The sequence below is a fragment of the Solanum verrucosum genome, unplaced genomic scaffold, assembly GCF_900185275.1.
Source record: "Solanum verrucosum unplaced genomic scaffold, falcon-dt-bn FXZP01000020.1, whole genome shotgun sequence".
Classification (NCBI taxonomy): Eukaryota; Viridiplantae; Streptophyta; class Magnoliopsida; order Solanales; family Solanaceae; genus Solanum; species Solanum verrucosum.
The window spans coordinates 269,518-290,378 of NW_026019903.1; the positions used below are offsets into that span (position 1 = coordinate 269,518).

Genomic DNA, 20,861 nt, shown 5'->3' on the forward strand with positions numbered 1-20,861 from the left:
ATATGTATATATACAGTTTTCTCTCGCTTTATACAAACATAATTTATACATCTGTGTTTGTATAAAGTGAGAGAGGCGAGAGAGAGACTGGTGAGCGAGAAATCTGGGGAGAGAGGCGAATGACAAAGTGTTTGCAACGGATTAAAATTAAATAAAACTATGATTATAGTATTTAATTTTAATTAATAGTTTGTTATTTTATACAATTTTCCCAATTAATTAACTACTTAAAATGTATCACATATGTTAATAGTAGAAATTAATCATTTAACTACACAATTTTCTCTTTAAATAGGTTGAGCTTAAAAAAACTCCTTGCAAATCAAATTTATGTCTATCGAAACATGATATTTTTTAAAGACAATAACTTATAGTAAATTTAAAAAAAACAAATTTATCTACTAATTTATGAGTAATTACTTAGATATACTCTAGTTTGCAATATTACGAATCTTATCAGATTTTGGTGTGTATGTTCATATTACATGTATCTCGAGTTACATGGAGTCAAAATTAGGTGTAATTGTTCTAGATACACTATATCCAAGTGAATTTGAATGTATCTAAGATACATAACAAATCTCGCTCGTCTCTCTCGCTTCCCTTCCCTCCCTCTAGCTCGTCACTCTCGTATGTATCCGGTATTCAAGTTACATGTGAATCACAGTAGATACATATAGAAATATGAATATAGTATGTATCCAGTGTAATTCACATTTATCCAGTGATACATGACTATCTCACTCGCCTCCCTTCCTATCTCGTTCGTTTCTCTCCCTATTTTAATGTATTTAATAGCAAAAATGCATATATCTAGGTGTATTTTTTTTCAATATATCATAGAAATTTTTTTATTAGTGATAAGATGTATAATTATTTATAAATATAAATAAAATCATGTTATGGATGTATATCTAATAAAGTTAAAAAGTAGTTTCTCCTAAACTTATCCTGCATTGAACGGCCCAAGTTTGAGTCATGGACCGTAAAAGTTGTGCAACAGCAAATATCCCTCTTTTTTAGTTTAAACTTTTTAACAAACAATATTTTACTACAAAGTATTAACAAAAGCACAATTCTAAGTAAAATACATTCAAAAATTCAAATTATGTTTTGACATGGATTGAATTTGAAAAGAAACAGAAAGTTTACAGACTTGGTACTCAATGAGAGTAATAATTAGAGGTTGTACCTATTTATCTAAATCTAGTATTTTTATACGGAATATAAATTCATATATAAGAACTTGTTGACTATCTAAACTTTCAATCTTATTGGTAAGACTCGATTCCCCACTTTGTAAAAATCTTCTTCCCATTTTTCCTTCCCTGACAATATTAAAGGTCAAACTTATACAATTAAATTTTGAATTCGAATCTCAAATAATTGCAACATTTCACAAACAGCAAAACGTTCAATTGCAGAATTTTGGTTTATATCACTTAATTAAGTTATTACTAATTTTTTAATCTTTACACAAAGTGATGATAATGATTGCACGTGTACATACTTAAATACTCCCTCCGTCCCTTTTTAGTTGTCCACTTTAGAAATGGCACACAGATTAAGGCAACAATGATTAGCACAGTAAGTTACAATTTTACCCTTATGACAACTTTTCACTTCAAAATTATAACCACTTATTTGAATTCAAGTGAAATAAATTGGAGGGAAACAACATACACTTTTACAATTTTCAAGAAGTGTAAATAAGGGTATAATAGGAAAAAATTTGTTGTCCTTTCTTGATTTGTCAAAATGGACAACTAAATAGGGACAACTAAAAAAGGAAATATGGACAAGTAAATAGGGACGGAGGGAGTATCTCCTAATTTGACACCATTGAATGTCTATAACTCGTTAATTATGGTTCTTAATTTTTTTTTTAGTAATTTTTTAATATTAAAAACAAAAAAAAGTTGAAAATGTTATTCTCTCGCCCTGCACACGTGCGATCAGTTACGACCACACGTGTGATGTCGGACGACCTACTTAGCTATATATGAATGTATGCCAATAATTTAATCAGACCCTAATATGGATATGAGACACTAAGCGGAAATTAAAAAAATGTACGCCAACACCATTATAAAAAACACTTATGTTCTCCCAAATATGTATATAAACTAGATAATGTTGCCCGTGCTATGCACGGGCCCAATAATATAAATGGTATTTTTTGGGGCTAATAATCGAGTTTTTGAAACGATTGTTTGCGTGGATAAAAGAATAAGTTTTTTTATCACAAACCTGTACTTTCTTTGACGCTATTTAAGGCATAATAAGACTACCCACATACAACATTTTTGAAATATTTTATGTTGTCAATTATCATGATTTATAGTATTTTTACGATAGATTCACTTTAAGAATCAGTGGAATTTTTTGTATTTTTTTTCAAAACATATTTTATGTTGTCAATTATTATGATTTATAGTATTTTTACGCAAATTTTAAATATAAAAAATATAAAACAAATAAATTAAAATGGACCCAATATATGTTATTTTTGTTGTCTCAATTTATGTGACACAAATGAAATTTGGAGAGTCATCCAAATTTTCGTATTTTTTTTTTAAATGTTTGAAGTTATTAATTATTGTAATTTATAATATTTTTATGTAACTTTGAAATACTATACATTACTGGTCACTTTGTCCTAATTTATGTGATATGGATAAAATTACAAAATTAACCCTTTTAAAATGTCTTTAAGATATTTTAAGTTGTTAATTATTATTATTTATAATACTTTTTTGGTAATATTAAAATGATATGTGTTATTTTTTCTGTCCCAATATATGTGAGCCTGATAGAATTCTGAGAGTCAACCTATGTTATTATATAGCTTTTAAATATTTTAAATTGGTAATTATTGTAATTTTTAATGCTTTTTACGTCATTTGTAAATGATATATGTTGCTTCCTTGATTGAGACTTTTCCATTTGTGAGATATATATATACATATCGTGCTATGCACGGGCCCAATAATATAAATGGTATGTTTTGGGGCTAATAACCGAGTTTTTGAAGCGATTGTTTGCGTGGATAAAGGAATAAGTTTTTTTATCACAAACATGTACTTTCTTTGACGCTATTTAAGGCATAATAAGACTACCCACATACAACATTTTTGAAATATTTTATGTTGTCAATTATCATGATTAGTATTTTTACGCAATTTTTAAATATAAAAAATATAAGACAAATAAATTAAAATGGACCCAATATATGTTATTTTTGTTGTCTCAATTTATGTGACACAAATGAAATTTGGAGAGTCATCCAAATTTTCATATTTTTTTTTAAAATGTTTGAAGTTATTAATTATTGTGATTTATAATATTTTTATGTAACTTTGAAATAATGTACATTACTGGTCACTTTGTCCTAATTTATATGATATGGATAAAATTACAAAATTAACCCTTTTAAAATATCTTAAAGATATTTTAAATTGTTAATTATTATTATTTATAATACTTTTTTGGTAATATTAAAATGATAAGTGTTATTTTTTCTGTCCCAATATATGTGAGCCTGATAGAATTTTGAGAGTCAACATATTTTATTATATAGCTTTTAAATATTTTAAAGCTTTTTAAGTCATTTGTAAATGATATATGTTGTTTCTTGATTGAGACTTTTCCATTTGTGAGATATATATACATATTCTATATTATTTTAAAAGGGAGTTTATGCTCAAGTTCTACTATATAATAAATATAATATATAATATTCAAGAAAGTTTCAATCTTGAATATTATATATTATACTTGGGTATAAAATAGAATTTTAAAAGTCCCACAAGTATAATATATAATATTCAAGATTGGAAAAAGTCCCAATCTTGAATATTATATATTATATTTGGGCCTAAACTCTCTTTTTAGTATTAATATTAATTATATATAGCTTTTAAATATTTTAAAACTTTTTAAGTCATTTGTAAATGATATATGTTGCTTCCTTGATTGGGACTTTTTCATTTGTGAGATATATATATATATACATATTCTATATTATTTTAAAAGGGAGTTTATGCCCAAGTTCTACTATATAATAAATTCTACTATATAATATTCAAGAAAGTTCAATCTTGAATATTATATATTATACTTGGGTGTAAAATAGAATTTTAAAAGTCTCACAAGTATAATATATAATATTCAAGTTTGGGAAAAGTCCCAATCTTAAATATTATATATTATACTTGGGCCTAAACTCTCTTTTATAATAGTAGAATATGAAATCTTCCACAAATATATTGGTTATTGCTGCATTTATGTCACAACTTAACCCCCAAACATAAACAAAATATTGTGGTGTATCACAAATTAAGTATAATAAAAATGAGAAAATCTTGTATCTTAACAAAAAATGAAAATAGATAGTATTATACTTTACAAAATGCGCAATATTTACTACTATTCGCTGTCACCTAATTCAACTAATTGTCGGTCCAAAAAAGTCATTAGATACAACGGAGAAACTTCAAATCATGCCAAAAGGTTGAAAAGTTAAATCATCTTCTGAATTCCTCAAACTTATTGATGTGAAAAGACAAAGATACTTAAAATGATTATCGACCGACTTCAAAGAAGTGAAGAAATCAAGTCGGTGCAAACAAATCCATTTTGCATTCAAGTGAGCTTGAATTTGCTTAATCATATATATATATATATACGATTGGCTGAAAAGCGTACGTATTTAATAGTGATCCCTATAATAAGCTCAGTAAATTTAATTTAATTGATCATCAATACGAATATCAGATACTAAATAATACTCGGACAAAAAAAGAAGAAGAAGGGAGGGACCTCCTTCACGTGAGCATCACATGGATATATATATATATATAGCCAAATAGAGAGTTCAAGTTGTATTATGTAAAGTTAATTTCAAGATATATAAAAAGCAATGATTTGATGCTTGATCGAACAATGACACCCCAATTATTTGATAGGAACCCTCAAGGGTCCGACAAACCACATGATTGCTAGCCAGGGGATAGAGCTACTGTATTACTTTCGGGTTTAGTCAAATTCAACTAAAAAAAATTCATAAGTTGAAATTTGAAAGTGATCAATTTATGACTTTTGATTTATAAACACCTTAGATGTTTATTAAACATGTTGACAAATCAAATATGCTTATAAGATAATTTTTGACCGACTAATAAGAACTTATGTGGAATGACTTAAATTTAGATATATTTTAACCAAAAAATAATAATAAAATTTAAGCATATTTATAGTGTTGTGCAAGATAAACAATGTTTTAAGTCAAAATATATAATATGAATAAGCCAGAAATAATAAGTTAAAGAATGTTTTGATCAGATGAGCTTATAACTTGTTATTTATAAGTCACACACAATAAATTAAAATTTTTGACTTATTTTAACTAATAAATAAATGTTCGAATTTTTTTTATTTATTTATCCAAACATCACAAATCGGTTAAAAAATTTACCTTACAAACTGCTTAAAAGCTATTTTGACGCATATAACTTATATGATACTCCCTCTATTCCATATTAATTGAATTTTTGAGGCATTTTTCATTTTTCAAATTAACTTAATTGTTCAATCTTCAAGACTATTTTTAAAATATTCTTCCAATTTTATCCTTTATTTGGATTTTCAATGTGATGACTTCAATAAATTTGATAATAATTAATAAGGATAAAAATAGAAAATTATGTTCAATTTATATTTTAATCTACTTTTCTTAAAGGGTGTGAAATACCTCAAAAATTTAATTAATATGGAATTGAGGGAGTATGAGTTTAAAATTGACAAATTTAAGTTTTGGAAAAGGGAACATCATATCAAAATAAAGATATTGATTATCCTGTCAAAGTATGTCGGAACTCTCTTTTGGGAATAAAAAGTTTTGTAGAATTGGGGAAAGTGATTATATATTATCATGCCATGTAATCTAAGTTTATGTTATTAATTATAGGAAAAATGTCTCAAATATATCTGAATTTTGATCGAAATTATTGTAATAATTTCAAACTTTGGACATGATCTATTATCTTCGCATTATTTAATAGTATATTTTAAAGATATATAAATGCTCAATTGGACAAATGACTATTCATAATAATGCAGTATTTATGAGCTCATATTGAAGTCCTGGCTAAATTTAAAGCGCACATTACATGGTTCATTCAAGAGCGATACTCTCAACTAAATTTTCTCAATACTCCGGACTCGAATCCAACACTTCTAATTTATAAGGGTGGAATGGTCAAATCATTGCACCACGCCCTGACACTTAAAACCGTACTCCCTTCATTTCATATTAATTGAATTGTTGAGACATTTTTTTATTTTTCAAATTCACTTAATTATTCAATTTTCAAGACTATTTTTAGAATGTTTTTCCAATTTTACCCTTCATTAGTTAGTATTGGAATTAGTTATTAATTAATATTTAGTTATTTTAATCATAATTTTGATAATAATTAATAACGGTAAAAATGGAAAGTTAAGCCTAATTTATGTCTTAATCATCTTTTTTTAAAAGGTGTGAAACACCTTAACAATTCAATTAAGGAAAAATCCTTTTGGCCAGAAAATTTGGCCAGAATGATATTTTATCTATGTTATTTTACCTTTTTAAACATTCTTACCCTTTTAACTTTAATATATTTTAACTAAAAAATGGAAAAAATATCAGTTTAATTTAAAATAAAAAAAATATTATAATTTTTAAAATTTTCTGACCAAATTCTGATCAAATTTTCTGACCATTTAGCACTTTATTAATATGAAATGGAAGGAGTATTTATTTTCCCTTAGTAGATACTGGCGGAAAGTTAATGAAGTTCAACTTTATAAAATATTATAACCATTAATGTGGTTTGACTAGAGTTGATGAACAATGACACCCATAACAAAATGTTGACATCATAAATAAAAATTTCTCCGTTTTAATTTATGTGATATTTTTTAATTTGATATAAAAGTTCTAAAATGAAGGAATTTTCTTAAAATTTGTGGTCTAAATTTCAAATTTTCTGACTATTTATGTGGCTATAAGTTATTTCAATAAAAATAAAAATATAATTTAAATTAAAATTATTTCTTAACTATAAGAAGTGATATATTTTACTAAAAGAAAATGAACTCCATAAATTGAAACAAAGGAAACAGACCGTTTACTTAAGTATTTTTAGAAAGCCGATATTTTAAGTACTAACTAACTTCTCAATTTTTACATAATCACAGTCTCATTCTCTAACTATCATACTACTATCACTGATCATCAGTGACAGAGTTAAAAATTTTAATAAGCGAAATCAAAATATGAGAAATAAGCACACAAACTAGTGGAAGGGAGTTCAACATCTATTATACATATTTAAAAAATAAATTTAACCATATATAAATAGTAATATTTTTCGTTGAGGGGGTTCGGATTATATGTTGCCTTCGCCCCTGCTAATCACCATTTATAATAATAAACACAAACTGTCATCACTATAAAAGTTATCATTTCATATCGATAACTACCACCTTCAATCGTCATTATCTATTCATTTCAAAGAGGTCTTTAGATACATGTAAATCACGCTAAACTAACGTGACGATACGAAGAGCGTGTATGTCAGTTGTTTATATAGAGCGAGTGGGGGTTAGTAGTAGTAACTAAAAAAGGAAATACTCGTGTAGAAGAGAGTATCCAATGATTGTACAGATATGTATTTGTCGGAGGCAATGTGACACGCACGAGTGCAGTGGGTCCCACCCATACATGTAATGCCACGTCGACAAAACATCTCCATGCTTCATCACGTGAACTAACACGTGATACTTTTCTTGTCTTTTACCATCTTTTTAAATTACTTTTTTAAAAATATTTTTAAAAACTTGGGTCTCTTTCTTGGCTTTGGATTCTTCCAATTTGCTTGGCTCTAACTTTTTTTAGCACAAAGTTTTATAAAACTTTTTTCCTCTTTTTATTGCTTAATTTTTTCGTTTTTATTATCATCCTATTCTTATTTTGGAAGTCAATTGTCATAAAAAAATACGGTGGGTCTAGCTCAACTCCACTAATATTTTCTACTCTAGTATAGAGTGATATTTGCCATATTGGACTAGCTAGATGATGTTTTACATTAAAAAAAAAATGGGGAGGGGCTAAAACAAATTTTTACTTAAAAGTTAATTTTACTAGGTCATTGTATTTTAAATATTAAAATTAAACTAGTTACATCATATTTATTTTTTCTCATCTGATGTTCGGTATTCATATTGAAGTGTGACTAAATCTAAATTTCGTATCGGAAAGTCCATATTGGGGCCTGGGGTAAAACACTTTCTAAAAAAGACGACTCTATACCCAAGAGAACTCGAACTCAAGACTTTTAATTAAAAATAAAAGAGTACTTACTACTCTACCACAATTTTTCAAAATAAGGAACATATACATATCAAACATATATTCTAATTAATATGTTTTAGCACTACATTTTCAGTAAATAATTCTTTAAAAAGCTGTCATTTATCAAAATATTTTGTTGATGGTTGAATTATGATTAGGGATTCAACTAAAGATAAGTTGATTTTAGAAATATACATAAAATACACTTTTTAAACTTATTGAAATAGAAAGTAAAAATTAAATTAGAAAATATAAGCAAATAATTCTGTCAGATCACTCTCCTATTATACAAACTATATTGAAATATATAACAATGAGATACAAGATTTGAGATTCATTTTCCCATGGAAGAATGAGATCAAATGAGTAGAATAATTCATTTTCTTTTTTAGAGACAATAAATATACACATTAATAAAGAGTGTTAAAGTTTTTATCGACACTAATTAATTGACATTAAATTCGACATCGCTATATTTTAAGCTTTAGTGATATTTATAAAGTGTTGCTACTTTATAACCATCATTAGTAATTAGCCCATCCCCCTCTCTCTCTCTATTTATAAAATTGATGCCAAGGATAATTTTTTATGTAATATGGAGAGATTAAAAAAACCAAATTATAAGTGTAGTGAAGTCTAAAAATAAATTACTCCCTTCGTCCAACAATAGTTGTCCACTATACTATATTTTGAGATGTCCAACAATACTTGTCCATTTTATGAAATCAATGAATAGTTTTACATTTAGGGATCGTTTGGTTGTGAACTAGTTATCCCAAGATTAATTATCCTGGGATTAGTTATCCTGTGATAACTTATCCCACCCAATATATGGGATAACTTATTCCATCACTATGGTGTAAAATAGTGGGATAGGACACCAAAAATTTACCCTTTCCTTATTTACGCTTATCATTAATTATATTCATTTCTCTATTATATAATATTTCAAGATATTGTATTTATTATATTCAAAGAAGTGTGTAAAATCAATAGTGGACACATATTATTGAACGGAGAGAGTAGTACTCCCCCCGTTTCATTTTATGTGGCACTTTTCGGATTTCGAGATTCAAATAACTCTATCTTTGATCGTAATTTTTTCATAGATCTTTTAAACATTTTGAATTATCAATTATTGTGACTTATAGTACTTTTTACGTAGTTTACAAATATATAAATTTCAAAAAAATTGAAGATTTCATGCGCAAATTCCCGATCAAATTTAAACTATTTGACTCTTGAAAAATGAAAAGTATCACATAAATTGAGACAAATGGAGTAATAATTAAGAGTTAATTTTAGCCCAGAGTGTCCAGAAACTTTAAGTTGAAGTTGTAACTTGCAGTTTAAATGCAAACTTAATTAAATATCGTGAAGTAATTAGTCATTACAAAGATTATTTCTGTAACATAAACAAGGGATCTATTTATGAGTTTAATTCTCCCCACACTATTCAAACATATAATTATGACAACTCTTAATTAAATCATTAAGTACTCCCCTCAATATTCAAACCTATAATTATGATAACATAACTATTATTAATTGCTTTCTCTCTTCGTATAGTAACATTTGTCAGTTTTGTTTATGAGAGTCAAACCATGTCAATTATACGTTATAAATTTAAACAATACTTTCGATACGACAGAAATTACAAGTTAGTAGTATAACATTTTCCATGTATCTTCAAGATTATAATAAAAGTAAATCAATTTAATTTACAATGGCAGATGCATCACGCGCTTGGTTGAGGAGAAAAAGGAGCGCGTGAGTGTGAAAAGATGGGTTGAGAAAAAGTGTGTCACGAGAGAGCACGCACGTTAGTCAACAGTCAACGCTAGAAAAAAGCCACTTTTTAATGAGAAGTTACAATTCAGATGATTCATAAAAGCAAAAGATTATTTTTTTACTTTTGTAATAAAATAAAATAGCTTCAGTTACGTTTAGTCATTCTCAAATCTGAAAATTTCAACCATGGTTAAAAATAGGGCCCCCATATATACAAAATATAAATAGACAGAAAAACATCCAGAGAAGAAAAAAACAAAGAAAAAGCCAAGCGTAATCAAAACCAATCTCTATCATCATCATTGTGCCAATACCCACTGACATAAGTCATCATTCAACATCTATTTTCCATTCTTCTCTATATATACGCATCTCTTTCTACTATTCTTTTTTCGATATTCGATATTCATATTTTTAATTCGATTCACTATAATTATTTTTGTGTATTGTATATATATTTGATAGGTTCTGAATCTTTCTGACCTATCCTACAAACTGTATTTGCACTAGCCAAAGGAAAAAAGCTGCAACTCTTCTGCTACAAAAGGGAACACCCCATTTCTCTTCGTTCTGTCCCCTCTTCCTCCCCTACCCCCCCACGCCAACATACATTTCAAACCCCAGAACAAGAAAACCCCATTTTCTTTCTTCTCTTGTAAAAAAGGGGAAGAAAGAAGAAAAAAAGTGAAATTCTTTTTTTTTTCAGAGGAGAAAAAAAACAGAGCAAAAAAGATGAGTGGTGAAAAAGAAGATGGTTTAGGTTTGAGTCTGAGCTTAGGAATCATGAGTTGCCCTCAAAATAATCATAAAACTCCTCCTCCTTTCCCTTTGAATCTCTTACCTTTCATGCACCATCATCAAATTTCATCAGGTAAAAGTTGTAAAGATTCAAAATTTATTTGCTCTGTTTTTTCTTCATTTGTTTTAGTCATGGATTCCATGGGCGGAACCAACTAAGACTGTTATATTTTATCTATTTATAGTTTTCGTATATTCATGCTTAGTGAAAATCTTGGCTCTGCCATTGATGAATGCATGCTCTGTTTTATGGGTCAAAATAAAAACCCCCATTTTTTTAAATTTTTGCAGGGAGAAAAGATGAGAGAGGAGAAAGGGTAAGAGGGGGAATAGATATGAATGAACCAGCGAGAATGATTATAGAGTGTGATGATGAAGAAGAAGATGAAGAAGAAGATCAGGTGTTAATGGTTTCATCACCTAACAGCACTGTTTCGAGTGTGAGTGGAAAGAGGAGTCATGACAGAGAAGAGAATGAAGGGGAGAGGGCCACCAGCTCACTGGAGGATGACGGCGGAGATGCGGCGGCAAGGAAGAAACTCCGGCTGTCAAAAGAGCAAGCTGCCGTTCTTGAAGAGACATTCAAGGAGCATAACACTCTTAATCCGGTGAGTGGTAGTTTTCGTAAATAACTTTGTGGGTTAAGGGTAGTTTTGGAAAACAGGCTTATTACTTTTGTTTTTTACTTTTGTGAATTTATTGTGTGGAACCATTTACTTCTCACCCAATTTTTCTGTTTTTTAAAATGTAGTTACTCAATGAATTTAAATTTTATAAATGCAAAGGTGTAATAACTCTTGTTTCACCATAAATTTTAACGTTGAAACTCAAATTTTTAAGATTTGAAGTTCTGATTTTTGAAATTTGGAGGAGGTGCTTGGCCATGTAAATTGTGTGTATTTGAAAAAGAGTGATGTTAAAATTGGAGTTGTATTATAAATATAAATTTGAGTTGCCTCTAATTTTTTTTGAGTAATTTGAAAATGAAATTATTTTTTTTTTGGTTTTTTCATATTCTCGGAAATAGTTGATTTTTTTTGTAATTTTATGTGGCCAAAGTTGATGATTTTCACGACCAACCGCGTTGTCAAGTTATGTTTAATCATGCATTTTACTTTTAAAAAAACCAAGATATTAAAATCTGATAAAATTTCATACGAATAAATATTAATTTGCTTTTTCACATTTCAGAAGCAAAAATTGGCTCTGGCAAAACAGCTGAATCTGAGGCCAAGACAAGTGGAGGTGTGGTTTCAGAACAGGAGGGCAAGGTATGTTATTTGTTTACAGATTCAAGGGTATTTTTGGTATTGGAATAATATTTCACGTTTGTAGCATGAATCTTCCATGTTATTATGGACACACGTGTAAGTAAGTGTTCCATTATAAAAAATTGAATTATGATGATAATCAAAGTAATGTCCTGTCGGGTGATACACGTGTGCATGTATTGTGAGTACTTCTCACCTTAAAATTTAAAAATTGTCTAACAACCTAATTTTACTTGTAATAATTAAAAAAAATAATTTATCCCATTTTTCTTTGGTCAAACAACATAAATGTATTATTAATAATGTCTTGTAAAAATAGCAAACTATATTCTTGGTATTAATTTAAGTTTCATAATTTGAAATTAATAATTATCATGGTAGCTGCTTTGAGGCCTGACTAATTCATATTCACAAAAAGTTCACTTTATGCGGCTTTGTTGTTTAGAGGCGATTTTAGTATTTAAACTTGACGTGTATAACTTTTAAGGTTTTCAATTTTTAACGTTCTTAGCATTGAATAACTTATTGAGGGTTTGAATGATTCAGGACTAAGTTGAAGCAAACAGAGGTAGATTGTGAATACTTGAAGCGTTGCTGCGAAAATCTGACAGATGAAAACAGACGTTTGCAGAAAGAAGTTAGTGAGCTTAGAGCGTTGAAACTTTCTCCACAATTGTACATGAACATGAGCCCTCCAACCACCCTCACAATGTGCCCTCAATGCGAGCGCGTAGCTGTATCATCCTCCGCGGCCTCTTCATCAGTCACCGGAGCCAATGCCTCTCGTTCACACCTCCACCAAGCGCCAGTGCCCCTCAACAAACCATGGGCTGCAATGTTTGCGTCTAAAACACTCGATGTGCAAAGGTCACAAATGTAATTTCACTCTTGTTTTGGAGCTGCCTGCTAAAGATAGGGTAGGGAAGTGTTTATAGAGTAAGAAGATGATTACAAGATCATGTTTTTAGTTGGTGAATGATTTGATGTTCCAAAAGTAGGATATGATGTGTTGGGTTTCAGAGGGAACAGTTTCTTGAATTTGTTCATTTCATTTGTGTAGGAAAATGGTTTTACTTGAATGGGAAGACATAATTGTGTTCACTAACTATTTTTATTATATAGTATATCCATACTTTTTTGCATGAAGATCCTCTATTCCAAATTTTTTACTACAAGAATCATGGACTCCTCTTGGGCACTTGTGGACATGATTGCTATCTACTATTATCCACTTTTGCACCTTAAACTAAGGGGTCCACTCAATAGTCGATTAAATTATAGTGCCATTTAATTTGTTGTTTGCTTGGTAAGTTTGGATAACTTATCATAAGTAATATCGGGATAAGTTATCTCACCTTTTGGCTGGTATAATACTTTCGAGATAACTGATTTTGAGATAAAATAGGTAATGACGAAGTTATTCTTTTAAATCCTTTTTATACCTCACTTTTCACGTCCATGAATTATTTTTTTGTAAGCAAATAAGTTGTTCTTAATATTTATGAAAAGTATATTACTTATAGTACAACAAACCAAACGCTCATAGCTTATCCTATCATAACTATCCCTATGATAATTTATCCTTTCTTATCTTAACTTGTATTCAAACCGAAGGACTCCTAAAAGTATTTGACTAGCTAGGATTCTCCATCTAGGTCACAAAATACATTAACTTAAACCTACCCCTTAATATCCTTCTATTTGGTTTGCTCCCTCCATTTTAATTTATTTGTCGATTTTGACTTGATATGAAGTTTAAGCATTAAAAGAAAACTTTTCAATCTTATGGTCACATGTTTAATGTATCAAAAAACTCTTTAATCTTGTGGTCTTAAACATGTCATATGCATGTTAAAATTAAAGAATTGGCGAAAAGAAAAAGATACTCTCTTTAAAACGGACTTGAAATGAAAAGTAGAATTCAAACAGAGGAAGTATGTTTGGATAATTATAATATTTTTTTTAATAAGTGTGATGTCTGGATCAACTTGTAAATAATCCCACCAATCAAGTACCGTATAAATTTGTCCATCAAGATTTAGGCAAATGTGATGATTTTACTTGGTTTTTTCCGTATCATTTGAGATTCAAGCTTTAATACTATATATTATTTGCATGCTCACATTGATAGGCAAATATGAAGAAATTACTTGGTTATTTCCCACTGCTCATCGATAGCTTAGCTACTCTTAGATGCAATCAACAACCTTGGTATCAAGAGTCACAAAATGCACTAAAGGATGGCAGAAATCTCAAATTGTCTTGGTACAGTTCATACGTTATATGTCGCGAAGAATACAGACGATTAAAGGAGACAAAGCAGCCCTTTGAAAATAGGCAAAACTCAATCTCAACATCAATATTCAATTGAAATGCAAAGATAAGACATGTACAGATTGCTACAGTATTGTGTTCATCCAGCTTATTAGTCACACAGTATTCACAGTGTCAGCAAGACAACGCAGTATGCATCCCAAACCAGCTTTTTCTGTTAGTTTTTCATGGATCCTTAGACATTGGTCACATGTTGGGCGGTCTCCAGTAGACAAACCTCTGTACAAGTACCTGCACATCAGATAGACGGTTCAACCGTGAATCTTGTATGCTACATTACTTGGTGAAACTGAATCAGGTAGATCTATTGGATAAATCACATGGCAATTTCACATTTACACATTTCTTCTTTGTGTCTCAAATATGCTTCAGTCAAACGAGTTCATTTCAGCTAATAGTGTGTGTGTGAAGCAGAGGCTAGATGGTCTAATATCAGAAAAAGAAATGAGTTATGCTGGGGTAGCTGCTATGGTCCATTAAACAAATGAAAGCTGTCAAAAAGAGTTCATTCAACGAGATAATGTCACCTTGCATCACATAATTCCTTCTTCTTCTTTTACCCTAATGAGGATAAAAGCAGATTTAAGATTTAAGACTTAACCAGAACCAAAAGAAACCAAATCAGCAGTGAACTGTTTAAAGTTGGCATCTTGTTTCAAAGGTAGAATATTGGTGTAACCACGTGTACTGCAACTAAAGAATCAATGCTAATCAGCATACAACCATATCTGTACAGGTAAGAAATCTCTTTTCTTTGTCCCTCAACCTTAATTAACTAAATACTATATTAATCTATGTCAACCACAGATGTTTTTGAGGAGATGCATCTGAGTGTACCAATTAGCCAAGAGACGAAGCCATTTTTTTTTGTTGTTGAACATAGCCAAGAAACAGAGCTTTGTATTTTGCTATATGTTGCTATTGGTGCGATTTGGATGTTTTACTAAAGACTTGTGGATTCACTTTATGTTTCTTTTTGTATCTTTTTAATTACTTACAATGTTTTTTTTCATCTCTGTTGCTCAGATCCTCCAAAGATGTCCTTGCACCGAGTCGGATCCTCCAAAAAAATGCATAACTTTTGAAGGAATCAACACACATCAGGCAGTAGTTCTAAGGATCAGAGCAACATAGTCTTTTACTAGTTTAGGTCCTATTTCATATAATATACTTCAAAACTATAAGATCCTGTCTAACTTGTGTCATATTCCCTTATTTTCAAAACTGTGTCCAACTATAAGACATGACTCTCATGTCAGTTGTTTGTTTCTCTGATACTTATGTCGCACCAATGGGGAGCATAAATTCTTAAGTCTTCGTATTTGGAATGCAACTCCATCATGGCTTTATATTACTATATTAAACTCATAGAAAATAAAATATACACATATGGGAAAAGGATTTAAATATGGTCCAAAGAGTACTTCATGAGCAATGAGCAATCCTTTGCGGAATTTTTTTTAAAAAAAATTCACTGCATATTGTCAATATATTGCAATAAGTGATTGCAAATTTAGAACAAATGTTAAGCGGGTGGAAGATATCATTCTTGTCTAAAGAGAGAAGAGAAAGCCGTTGAAATCAACTATCTAGCTAGAAATCACTGAAGTTTTTATCAGAGGAAAGAACGGAGTAGATATATCATTTGATGGGGAGAAAATATAGCCCCTACACTGGAGGAGTAAGGAGATCAGATGTATTGGCCTTGACATGAAAATGAATATGGAGATTTGAATATAAGGTGATGCTGTACAGAAAAAGGTGAAACCGATCAGATGTATTGGCCTTGACATGAAAATGAATATGGAGATTTGCATATAAGGTGATGCTGTACAGAAATAGGTGAAAGTTTTCTTTTTTTTTTGGTCGATAAAAAAGGGCAAAAAAAGAGGTGATAGTTGCTAAATACAGAACCATCTAGAAATGAACAGTAGTTGAATGAGGTAACTGAATAACAATAAGAAAAGGTATTATTGAATGGAAAAGATGATTTTACAAGATTTATTGGTATTCTTGTTGGAAATTGTAACTGGAAACAATTGGTTCAACATATGATGTGGAAACTGAAATTAAACTTGAAAGCATGCTTATCGAAGGGACTATGTGATTGCTCATCTGGCAATTGTTGCTGAACAAAAGAACTAAGGGTGCATCTTCGAAAACTAGCTTGAGAAGACGCTATTCAGAAAGGGAATGAAAAGAAGTGGAGGAGTTGACGTGAATCTACATTATAAACAGAAAGTGGTGAGGATATAAGAAACAAGCAATGCAAGTACACTTTCAATGAGCTTCTATTATATGGGTCTTACTAGGTAGGAAAAAGAAGACAAGGTGAAAGGAGATATGAATACACAAAGACCAAATAAAGTGACCTCCTTCAGATGCTGCATAGAGTGGGATAATATTCTCTCTGACGGAAAATCACATGAGGAGGAAACAGATTGTTGTAAGTTGGTATTTCATGTGCAAGGAGTATGAGAAGTTTGGCGATCACTTATTGTTACACTACAAAATGGCTGCACAGCTATAGGCAGAGGTTTTCTTTTTACACCACAAAAGAGAGTTAGTTTCAGAAGAGTCGAAAACAACATGGAAAGCTAGGCCACTTTGCTTTTCTAAGACTACATCGACTGGAAGAAGTAGGAGCTCTTTCAAAGCAATGAGAAAAACTTAAGGAATCTAAAGAGTTTCTTTCGTCTCATTTATATATATGGAGTAAAGAAAGAACATATTCTTGTATAGTAAATTCGATAGCTTGATAGGAAACCGAAAGTACCCTACATTACCACACGGTACGTGTACTTTCTAGCACCATCTTGACATATTAATGAAAATGATTTCTGACTAAAAAAAATTCAACCTTTTAGCATTTTTACTGTGCTATCTAAATTTTGAAAGTATTATTTCAAATTATTGTACACATTCAGTAAATTGGTCTAGATAAAAGTTAAAACCTTAAAAAAGTGAAACAGAGCCAAATACAACTGGACAGGAAAATAATGGATAATGTTTGAATATGTACAGAGACATTTGGGCTTATGCATCTCCTACTATAGTATGCTTACTACAGTGCAGAATGTACACATCAACAGAAATTTGTATGTCAAAAGAAGAAGGCTATACAATATTTTGATAGAAGAAAAATAAGTCAATTGTTTTCACAAAAGAAACAGGAAAGACAAGGTCCTTTTCTTTCTGATAAATGGAAAGAAAAACGAGGACTTATCAGTCACATTTATCCCAAGAGACAATTTGAACCAGTGGGAACTGATATCTAAGTGCGGAGCAGTATGTAAATGGTCTACTTGCCTACCATTTAAATTGGCAGATGAGGGTGAGAAAGTCTCTCTCAATTCTCAATATCGATAATGGCCACCATTTAGAACAGTGGCATAACAGATTGAATCTCTGAGACAGTGTGTTCAATGTTTCTTCCTTGATTTGCAGCAGCGAGCTATCCCATAATATTCTAAGCTACAACAGGGAAGGGTGTCTCCCTGTTACTGAAAAATCTATACTAACCTGAGCATCTCAAGTTCAAGATCATAATACCAAAACCTGACTTCCGTACTAACTCAACTCATTTAAACCCGTATAAAACCAATAAAAAGTACCCAAACATGATCGCCACATAGGTCAAACCTATCTTGACTGATCAAGCAAAATTTCTCCAATTCATCCCAGTAGCAAGTTAAAGCTCTATATCTCTCTATTCTCAATCTCCTTGGTCAATATTTTAATTAAGCTGATATATGAGAGTAGTAAATATGCTGGCACATTTAAGAGTAGGGCCAACTTTGCTTCTTTTTTTTTACCAAGTTATTATTTTCAGATGTTCCCAGAAAATAGGAACTTCAAGCCCATCACCCCTTCCAACCCCTGAATTAAGCCCTTTATCATAAGTTGAAGGTAAAGCTTTGTAAAGAAACAACATATAGATAAAAGTACGAGAAAGTCTCTTGGTTCTTAAGTTGAAATATCTTCATCTTAGCGCCGGATAAGCATACCAACCCAAGTTATTCCATGAACTTTCAGACCCTTCTTGCCAGATGATTCCTTCAACTTTATTTTAGTGTTTAAGTATGTTGTCTCATTTCAGATTTCAGGACTGAGATTTGCACCTAATCAAGCAACTAGCAAGTATTACACCAGTTTCCTGGTTGCTTGTGGTAGAAAATCAATGAAAAGGCAATCTCACCTACCAACATGGTGCATTCATTTAAAAAACATTTCTTTAAAGCTGTAATATCTTGTATTCATGGAGATGTAAGACCAATACCAAGTTTAGCTAGTTGTTGCACATTAAAAACCCAAGCTGAGGTCAAAAAATGCTTGCATGTCGTCAATTAAATTTGAAAAAGCATATTGTTGGCATTTACCAAAATGTCCAATTAAAGTTCTTCAAAAATCTTAACGAAGTATCTCATTGTCAACAGATTTCATGGCCCATCTCAAATCCATTGTAACCTAAAGTAAATAAACATAAGATATCTAGAAGAATGTGCAATCTCAAAGTATGTGATTTTCAGGCAATGATACTCAAAATAAGAGCTTTAAAAGATTGTTCAATCGATTATTCTACTTAACTTCTTTTCTTTTCTGAGCATGGTAAACCCCATCCCCAAGGTTCCTGAACCTAGGAGTCCGACAGTGTTGCTTTTTCCATTTTTCTACCATTTGGTGACTCAAACCCTGACATCAAAACTGGAGGTGGAAGGATTTTATTACTAGGCTATTCTGTCCTGGCCTATTTCTACTTGAACATGTTTATCACTCTAAACTGGTCATTATAAGCAAACTGGCATAGAACAATATTTGTCTATTTAATCAAAGAGCAGAACATTGTGTATTTCACTTTCTTCTTGATCTTAAAATTAATTACATATCTACGTAACTGCACGAAGTAATGCATTGCAACACCATCAGCTCAAAGAGTTTGTCAGCTATTTCCTGAAAAGACAAGCTCTGGAACTTCAATAATACCATCTCTGATTTCCATCGGATGGTTTAATTTCAAAAGATTATTGTTGGATACTGCTCTGCCAGATTTAGATTTCTTTAAATTCCACTTCCTTGCATCAATTTTTGTAACTCAACTGAAATATCAAATTTCTAAATATCTTTGTGAAGATGGGATTACAAGCCTTGCATCATATTCCCATTTATGTATGCATAACAGCAGCACCAGAGGCTCAACAATAATATTTTGAGGATTGCTAAACAAGTATTGATAATTAAGTGGAGGCCCTTTGTCCAAATCTCAATCAGTCAAAAATGCATCAAAGCCCTCAAGTAAATAAAATCACGGATTTCACACAATTCCCATGATCTTGCCATTTACATTCTATATTTCAGTAAGCAATAATAAAGCATCGGAGATATAGTACTCGTAGCATACCACCATAACAATTTTCTATCGACATGATTCACATCTAGGCCTAAATACATAGAACAATTAGGAACAAAAATGAACTTACTTCATGAGAATATCATAGTACTCAGGATCCAATGCAGAGAACAAGCTATCCACATCCTTGATAGCCATTATAGCCCTATGCACCACTATCCAATTAGCAGACTGCAAAACACAAACATACAAAAAAAAAAAAACTGTCAACTCACAAGTTGTTAGTAGACTCATATTCTAATTAAAAAAACATACTTTTACAGAATACATGAGCAAAAAGATTGAACCTTGCATCTTTCATCCTTGGTCTTGGGAGGTGATCCTTCTAGGGCTGTTTTCAGTGCTTCCACTGGTTTATACCTAACAAATAACCAAAATCACAAATGGGTATTCATTATTAAACAGTTATAGATGTGGGGTTTTGTTTTTATGCAGACATGAAAAAGGAAAAATTGGAACTTTATAAAGGGTAGAAATTTGTGTACTGTTTGAGTAAACTTTCAATCTTGCGGGACTTGTGCTCGATTCTTGTGATTATGCCTTCGTAATTATCTGCTTCTACAATCTCAGCCATTTGTAGACAGCTCCAAAACCTTGAGCCCCAATTGCACAAGCAATCAGCTTTGGGGATCTTTATTGAGAGTGTTTTTGGATGCTTCAAATTTTGATCTTTGATGATTTACCAACAGGAGTGAGAATCTTGATTTTTTTACAACATTTTGATACTTGGTATATAAATGGCTAAATTGCAGTTACATTCTTCTTAGTTTCTTAAACTTACAAAGACAACCCCTCTTCACCCAAATAATTAAATTTTATATTCAAATAAATCAAATAACTTTTGATGTTCTTTTAGCTTTAC

The 20,861-nt window shown here is 30.6% G+C and overlaps 2 protein-coding genes across 2 annotated transcripts; one reads left to right on the forward strand and one right to left on the reverse strand.

Annotated features, from left to right (window-relative positions):
* Positions 1-10,885: 10,885 nt before the first annotated feature.
* LOC125820689 (homeobox-leucine zipper protein HAT3-like) lies at positions 10,886-13,138 on the forward strand. Its single transcript, XM_049500113.1, has 4 exons — positions 10,886-11,060; positions 11,279-11,595; positions 12,179-12,258; positions 12,805-13,138. Exons 1-4 carry the CDS (start codon positions 10,922-10,924, stop codon positions 13,136-13,138), a joined length of 870 nt encoding a protein of 289 aa, XP_049356070.1. The 5' UTR covers positions 10,886-10,921.
* A 1,302-nt stretch (positions 13,139-14,440) lies between these two features.
* Positions 14,441-20,813, reverse strand: LOC125820650 (actin-related protein 2/3 complex subunit 5A). The gene is made up of 4 exons (XM_049500067.1): positions 20,485-20,813; positions 20,287-20,359; positions 20,070-20,170; positions 14,441-14,823 (listed from the first exon to the last, which is right to left on the reverse strand). Exons 1-4 carry the CDS (start codon positions 20,571-20,573, stop codon positions 14,688-14,690), a joined length of 399 nt encoding a protein of 132 aa, XP_049356024.1. The 5' UTR covers positions 20,574-20,813; the 3' UTR covers positions 14,441-14,687.
* Between the last annotated feature and the right edge of the window lie 48 nt (positions 20,814-20,861).

Bases quoted from the DNA above. Each gene is read 5' to 3' on its own strand.
- LOC125820689 (XM_049500113.1), top strand. From the start codon at position 10,922: ATGAGTGGTGAAAAAGAAGATGGTTTAGGTTTGAGTCTGAGCTTAGGA. The intron at 11,061-11,278 runs GTAAAAGTTGTA...AAATTTTTGCAG, and splicing joins CCATCATCAAATTTCATCAG to GGAGAAAAGATGAGAGAGGA. The intron at 12,259-12,804 runs GTATGTTATTTG...TGAATGATTCAG, and splicing joins TTTCAGAACAGGAGGGCAAG to GACTAAGTTGAAGCAAACAG.
- LOC125820650 (XM_049500067.1), bottom strand. From the start codon at position 20,573: ATGGCTGAGATTGTAGAAGCAGATAATTACGAAGGCATAATCACAAGA. The intron at 20,360-20,484 runs GTACACAAATTT...GTTATTTGTTAG, and splicing joins ATTGAAAGTTTACTCAAACA to GTATAAACCAGTGGAAGCAC. The intron at 14,824-20,069 runs GTAAGTTCATTT...TCTGATGTGCAG, and splicing joins TACTATGATATTCTCATGAA to GTACTTGTACAGAGGTTTGT.